Raw genomic sequence first — 7603 nt, 5'->3', positions numbered from 1 at the left:
ATGAGCCGCAGAAGACGAGTGAAGTTGTGCAGCACTAGCAGAATGTTGTGGTGGATCGTAATCCACTGCCGCATGTGAATAGATTTGTTCAACTACCGCAGGAACAGGCTGTGGTTGTATTGGTGCTGGTGCTTGCCGCCTGAAAACCGGAGAAGCTAGAATACTCGTACTGGTTCAAGTAGTTTGCTGACAAAGTTCAGGTGCAGGCTGCTGAGGAGAAGAGAATGGGAACGAAGATTCTTCAAACCTGACATGACGCGAAATGTATTCCCTGTTTGTAGGCTGATGTAGACAAACATAACCTTTGTGTGCTGAGTTATACCCTATAAAAACACATGGTAGGGATCTGGGTTCTAGCTTATTGGAATTGTATGGACGCAGAAAAGGATATGTTAGACAACCAAATACTCGCAAAAAATTACAATCTGGCTTCTTATTGAATAAGAGTTCTAGAGGAGTTTTAGACTCAGTGGAAGACTTTGAAATCTTGTTAATAAGATAAGACGCAGTTGTAAAAGCCTCAGACCAAAATTCTTTAAGCATATGCGCCTGAAATAGAAGAGCTAAGCCACTTTCAGTAACATGCCTTATTTTAAGTTCTGCTAGACCATTCTGCGCAGATGTATGGGGGCAGGAAAAACGATGCTGAACACCACAATTTCTTAAATGAGATGTAAATTTTTTATATTCAAGAGCATTATCTGACTGGAAAACCTGGATTTTATGACCTGTTAGATTTTCGACTTGTTTTTGAAACTGGATAAAAATAGCTAAAGCATCAGAACGATTTACTAAAGGAAACACCCATGTATAATGTGAAAAAGCATCCATAAATAGCAAATAATAACGAAAATCATGTCTAGACAGTTGAGGGGAAACCCAAATATCACTGACAATTAAACTCAGAGGTTTATCAAACACTGTTGAACTGAGAGAAAAGGGAAGTCTCTTGCTCTTGCTTATGTGACAAGAGTGACAAAAATCAAACTTCTTATTCAAAACAGAAAGGGAAAAACTATTGATTATTTTGGAGACACTGGAGAGCATTGGATGTCCTAAACGTTGGTGCCACACAGGTAAACTGGAAGATAGAAAAGACTGTGGAGATTTGGTATTATTAATGCCACCAACTCCATCGAAGATATAAATCCCATTATCATTCCTCCCCTTTAGCAGTATTGCTCCTGTGAACTTGTCCTTCACAACAAAAAAGTTTGTGTGAAACTCAAAGCAAACATTATTATCTTTGCAAAATTGATAAACCGATAGCAGATTTGTTTTGATTTTAGGCACATGATATATATTATTCAAGAGGAAACACCGTGTATTATGAGTGAGGTTGCGTTACCAATATTGGCAATTTGCAGGACGTTACCATTTCCAACCCTAACTTGGTCAGTTCCTTCATACTCATGTGGGATGCAAAGATTTTGAATATCAGCAGTCAAATGGTGAGTTGCACCAGTGTCAGTCACCCACTGTTGTTCTGCTGCACCTCCTGGCAAGGAAATATAAGCTGCAGGTGGTTTTTGCTGGCTCGGATTTCCTCTTTCATAGCGCCACCAGCAACGATCTGTTGTGTGATTGCGCTTCTTGCAGATTTGACATATTAACTCTCCTTGAGCATTGTTCCTCTGCGGATTTTGTGGTCGACGATTGTTGTTGTTGTTTGGTGGAGGCGGTCCTCTGGATGGATTGTTGAACCCCCTTGGTGCATTCCTGCTTGATGAAGCAGAGCTGGAAGAGACAATATTTGCAAGAGGTTGTTGCATCTGACAGAGTTGATGTTCAAGCCGCATCTCAAAGGTGAGAAGATGAGTGGTGAACGTCTGAATATCCATCGTTTCAGCAGTGCTTAAGGTAGTAACAATCGGGTCATAAGCCTGATTCAATCCATTGCAAATGGATTGTTTCATCTCATTTGCAGGCACAGTGTATCCAGTTGATGCAAGTTGGTCAAACAAACGTTTAGCCTCATTCAAATAAGCTTTCAAAGTCTTATTACCTTTGTTCAAGTTGTGTAGCTGTTTTTTCAGATTCATCTGGTGAGCAAAAGTTTTTGGTGCAAACTCCGACTCCAGTGTATCCCATATCTCTTTTGCAGTTTCAAGTTTTTCAACCATGCTGAGTACTTCAGGTGTCAAAGTTGAATTCAACCATCCAACTATTAGAGAATCTTGGGATTCATAGGCTGTAAAAGCAGGATTGATTTCTTCACTTTCTGGAAGTGTTCTTGCTGGTTTTTCTTTAGAGCCGTCAATAAATCATGTGAGATCATAGCCTTTTAGGATAGGCTTGAACTGAGCCTTCCATAAGATATGATTCGTTTCCGTGTACTTCAAAGTCACTAGGTGATGGATTTGAACTTGGCAAAGGGTATTGGTAGTATCAGCCATTTTTTTTTTTTCTTTTTTATGACTTGTGCTGACAGTTCCCGTACATTCCTTTTCCTTTACCGAAGTCTCCGAGTCAAAGGTCAGACCAACAGAAAACCCAAGAACATGAATAAGAAAAAGGAAATCATTCTCCTCTGTTTCTTCCGTCTCTAAATCTCTGAGAAACCAGAGAAGATGAAGATGAAATCAGAAACATTAACATTGGTGTTAGTGAATCTAGCAGGGATAATGGAAAGAGCCGATGAATCGTTATTACCGGGTGTTTATAAAGAAGTATGAGCAGCTTTACATACTGATCCAACTGGTTTAGGTTCATTAACTCTTTTCCGTTCAATTGTACAGTCGTTGTGTTATCCATTAGCTACTTATCTTGCTGTTCGTCATAATCGTGCTCATGTTATTGCTCTTGGTGCTTTTCTTTGGGCTGCTGCAACTTTCTTGGTTGGCATCTCTTCTACTTTCTTGGAGGTAGGTGGTACTCTTCTCTCATTTTTGTTGTTTAATTTTGAATTCCCCCACAATACACGAACTGATTGAACTAAAATATCCATCTATTGTTCCTTAATTGAAATTTGCCTAAATTGAATTGCCCCAGATTCTAGTTAATTTCATAGTTATAGATCTATTTATTGTGTTCGTACTCCAGTTGGATTTGGGTTTCAGTTTTGTTTGTTGGAAGTTATAATTTTGTAGATCCAAAATCGATTTTCTTCTTTTTGGTAAAATGGGGTTGTTGGTTTATGATTTTCTAGTTGGAAAACTCCACAAAGTTGAAATTGTTGAGAAAATCGTGTATTCATGGGGTTGATTATATTAAGAACAGCCACTGCTAGGACCCTAGGGGCAAGGCTTATTGATTAGTTAGTTTAAGATTCTCGGAGTTTTGAACATGTCTAAATTTCATCATCTGCAGGAACATTTCTGTTTTGGTAGTGAATTTCTGAGAAGAACTGCATTGGCAGACTGCTCACAGCTAGAATGGGTTAGCAAATTTTGCCAAAAGGGAGTAGATAGATAAACTAATTGTCATTTTGATCCACTTAAAAATGCTAAAACTTGAGAACTGTATGGTTTACATAGGTAAACACATTCTAATAAGAACAGCCACTGCTAGGAGCCTAGGGGATAGGCCTGTAATGTTAAACCACTCAGTTGGTGTTCCTCTATAGATTTGGTGTAAGGTACTTGAAGTCCCGGAACATGTCTGAATCTCATCCTCTGTGCAGACATTTCTGTTTGAATTGGGAGGTTTTGAGATAGAATTGTATGTATGTGCATACAACAGACTTCTCACACCTAGAACGGGTAAGCAAATTTTACCTTAGATAGATAAACTAACTGTCATTTCGATCCACTTAAAAATTCTAGCACTTGAGAACTGTATGGTTGGGTCGATTGATCATTTTAAGGGGTTGTTGAAGAAAACTCCAGAAAGTGGCAATGGGTACTGCTAGACAGTCAAATGATGGTTGGGTCGATTGATCATTTTAAGAAAAGTCACTGCTAGGAGCTTAGGGGCAATGGCCTGTAACGTTAAACAACTCGGTTGGTATTCGTCTATAGATTAGTGTAAGGTACTTGGAGTCTTGCGACATGTCTAATTTCATCATTTGCGCGAACATTTCTGTTTTGATGGTGAATTTTTACGATAGAACCTGCAGGGGTGTAGCAAATTTGAATAGCAGACTGCTCACAGCTAGAATGGGTTAGCAAATTTTATCAGAAGTGTGTGGATAGATAAACCACCAACTGTCATTTCGATCTACTTAAACATGCTAAAGCTTAAGAAATGTATGGTGTACTCAGGTAAACACATTCCTTTTTGCATTTTAGTGTCTTTTGATTCAAGCTGTTTGATGTTTGATACTTTAGGTGGCTGTTTCCCGTGGTTTGAATGGGATTGGACTTGCTATAGTTATACCAGCTATGCAGTCCCTGGTTGCCGAGTCAACTGATGACCATAATCGCGGTGTAGCTTTTGGATGGCTTCAGGTAACGGGAAATATAGGGACAATTCTCGGTGGTCTGCTGTCAGTTCTTCTAGCTTCCACGTCATTCATGGGTATTGCTGGTTGGAGAATTTCGTTCCATCTTGTTGAAATTATTAGTGTAATTGTTGGAGTTTTAGTCGGATTGTTTGCCAAAGACCCTCGGTTTGTAGATAAAAGTAGTACAGATGGTTCAAGTTTAGCAAAATCGGTATTGTTAACGGAAAATATAGGGACAATTCTCGGTGGTCTGCTGTCAGTTCTTCTAGCTTCCACGTCATTCATGGGCATTGCTGGTTGGAGAATTTCGTTCCATCTTGTTGCAATTATTAGTGTAATCGTTGGAGTTTTAGTCGGATTCTTTGCCAAAGACCCTCGGTTTGTAGATAAAAGTAGTACAGATGGTTCAAGTTTAGCAAAATCGGTATTGTTAGAGTTTAAGGAATTGTTTCGAGAAGCGAAATCGGTGATGAAAATTTCATCCTTTCAGATTATTGTAGCACAGGGAGTTAGTGGATCATTTCCATGGTCCGCTTTGTCGTTCGCACCAATGTGGTTGGAACTTATTGGCTTCACTCACAAACAAACAGCACTTCTCATGGGTATGTTTACAGTTGCTAGTTCTATTGGGGCACTTTTCGGAGGAAAGATGGGAGATGTGCTCTCTGTCCGTTTTCCAAACGCAGGGAGGATTATTTTATCTCAGATAAGTTCAGGTTCAGCTATCCCACTTGCATGGATTCTGCTGCTAGGTTTTCCTGATGATCCCAACACTGCATTCAAACACGGCCTAATTTTGTTCATCATGGGTTTGTTCATAACCTGGAATGCTGCGGCTACAAACAAGTAAGCCTCTTTATTTGACTCCCTTATTTGTTTGATTCTTTTGAATTTTAGTAGGTTAATAAACAGATAAATTTCTGGCTGAAATAATGAGCCATGATGCCGTTGGTATCAAACAAAGCATAGTGACATGGCCAAGATGTCATTGTTGGATCCATTCATAGTCACGTCTTAAGTCTATTGGTTGGTCTGTGCAAGGTGTACTCAAAACTTGTGCAATTGCTGATATGAAATTTTATGTCGTATCCAGTCCAATATTTGCAGAGATAGTTCCAGAGAAATCTAGAATGAGCATTTATGCTCTGGATCGATCTTTTGAATCTGTGCTAGCATCTTTTGCACCTCCGGTAGTCGGACTTCTGTCACAACATGCTTTTGGTTATAAACCCATTCCTCAAGGATCAAGTCTGTCAGTTGAGGTAGAAAGAGATAGAGAAAATGCTGCATCACTAGCCAAGGCCCTGTACACAGCAATAGCAATTCCGATGGCTCTTTGTTGCTTCATTTACACATTCCTCTATCGTACTTACCCAAAAGATAGAGACCGGGCAAAGATGAACGCGTTGATTGAATCAGAAATGGAGCAGTTAAAGTCGGAAAATCTTCCAACTGCGGGAGACTATTCTCAAGTTCAGGTTTATGAAAAAGAAACTGTGATCGATCTTGATTATGGAGCGGAGGAGGATGGCCTTGCAGCTGATGAGAGTGATGAGAAGACCCTACTTACTCGTGAATAAGAATCAATTGCGTTTAATATCCCAACCAGGTATCCTTCACATTTGCGAAAACGTACATGAAGAAATTTGTTTGACCTCTTGGACAGCAAAAGATTGCGCAGTCTAGGACATAGTAGGATCAATAAATAGTTGTTGTTCCATATAGAAATATCCTTAAAAACGATTGAACCCGCTGTTCAATCTACTGGGAAAGAAAATTTTGTACTTATAACGGGGTGTACAAATATAACTTTTTAGTTTTAATTGTAAAGAAGAGAAATGTTTGGTATTGTTGTTCAGAGACAGGGTTTTGGTTGTGATTTTAGGTGCTGAGGGCCATAGTCCTTGCAATTTTTGGCTCATTTTCTGGCGCGGAGGCTGCAACTCCCAGTATTTGGGTAATACACCAAGAATTCCACCTGCTAGTGCTGGGATTTTTGCATTTTAGGTTCTGTACGTAACCATCTTCCCAGAAATTGAATGCAACCTCAAAAATCAAAAACAGTCACACGTGCCACATCTAGATCCCAAAGATTCTGGAATCAAACTTTTTATTACACCAAACATCCCCTAGATTGTAGGCTGTCACTATCACTTTCTACTTCATCAGGTCTGACTCTCTGAGTCAACTCATCTGGTCAGTATTAGTCAAAAGAAAGCAAGAACACTTTTCATGGATCTCCTCTGCTTCTTCTTTCTCTAAACCTCTTAAAGACTGAAACCTGAAGAGAAAGAGAGAATCTTAAAATGAAGTCAGAGACACTAACATTAGTGTTAGTAAATCTAGCAGGAATAATGGAAAGAGCAGACGAATCGTTATTACCAGGTGTTTACAAAGAAGTTGGAGCAGCTTTACACACTGATCCAACTGGTTTAGGTTCATTGACTCTGTTTCGTTCAATTGTTCAATCTCTTTGTTATCCATTAGCAATGTATCTCGCTGTTCGCCATAACCGTACTCATGTTATTGCTCTTGGTGCTTTTCTATGGGCCGCTGCTACTTTCTTGGTCGGATTCTCTTCCACGTTCTTTCAGGTATGTTTATATAAACCCCCACATTCATTGATTACTAAAATCAGTGATGCATTAATTTCATTTTGCTTATTCAGTTTTTGCCTTTTTGATGTTGGATTTAAATTTGACTTATTGGAACTTAAGATGTCTAGAGGTGATGAGAATAGTCGAAAGAGGTGATAAAACATATGAAAGTTAATAAGCTTTGCTGAGAAAAGATAAAGATTACTCAAACCAAGTTGTATTCAATAATTTGATAAAAAAAATAGTGTGTAGACAATAAACGAAAGAAGCATGTATATATAGGCGTGAGCAAAAGACTAAAAAGAGAAAGACTCTAAAAACAGTAATAACATAGGACTAAAACAGGAAGTATTTAACTTGATAAACAAGCTGAGAAAATTCTAGAGAACTAGATCTGCATCAGTCCCTCCCTCTTGAAGGAACTCGTCCACGAGTTGCTCAAACGTCTCCATGAAAAGGAAAAATCTCTTGAACATTGAAAATGTTAGAGATATTCCAATCGGAAGGAAGATCAATTATATAAGCATTGTCACTTATCTTTTTCAAAATCCTGAAAGGACCATATTTCTTCATCTTAATCTTGTTGTATGTACCTGTAAGGAAACGTTCTTTACGAAGATGA

The 7603-nt window shown here is 38.9% G+C and overlaps 1 protein-coding gene across 5 annotated transcripts; it reads left to right on the top strand.

Moving 5' to 3' along the window:
• Nucleotides 1–2462: 2462 nt before the first annotated feature.
• LOC113300649 lies at nucleotides 2463–6242 on the top strand. Of its 5 annotated transcripts, none has more exons than XM_026549853.1 (4): nucleotides 2463–2864; nucleotides 4058–4202; nucleotides 4312–5230; nucleotides 5478–6242. In XM_026549853.1, exons 2-4 carry the CDS (start codon nucleotides 4169–4171, stop codon nucleotides 5962–5964), a joined length of 1440 nt encoding a protein of 479 aa, XP_026405638.1. In that variant the 5' UTR covers nucleotides 2463–2864; nucleotides 4058–4168; the 3' UTR covers nucleotides 5965–6242. The 5 variants fall into 5 exon arrangements, with proteins under 5 accessions (XP_026405638.1, XP_026405643.1, XP_026405640.1 ...); XM_026549858.1 differs by having other exon boundaries at nucleotides 4049–4187; nucleotides 4269–5230; XM_026549855.1 differs by having other exon boundaries at nucleotides 4049–4202.
• The last annotated feature ends 1361 nt before the right edge of the window (nucleotides 6243–7603 follow it).

The sequence above is a fragment of the Papaver somniferum genome, chromosome 1 (genome assembly GCF_003573695.1).
Source record: "Papaver somniferum cultivar HN1 chromosome 1, ASM357369v1, whole genome shotgun sequence".
Taxonomy (NCBI): domain Eukaryota; kingdom Viridiplantae; phylum Streptophyta; class Magnoliopsida; order Ranunculales; family Papaveraceae; genus Papaver; species Papaver somniferum.
Note: the sequence above shows the minus strand (reverse complement) of the source record. Positions and strands in the feature narration are given on the sequence as shown.

Coding starts and splice junctions, on each gene's coding strand:
- LOC113300649 (XM_026549853.1), top strand. CDS start 4,169: ATGCTAAAGCTTAAGAAATGTATGGTGTACTCAG. Junction 4,203..4,311: donor GAAATGTATGGTGTACTCAG/GTAAACACATTC, acceptor GACTTGCTATAG/TTATACCAGCTATGCAGTCC. Junction 5,231..5,477: donor AATGCTGCGGCTACAAACAA/GTAAGCCTCTTT, acceptor TGTCGTATCCAG/TCCAATATTTGCAGAGATAG.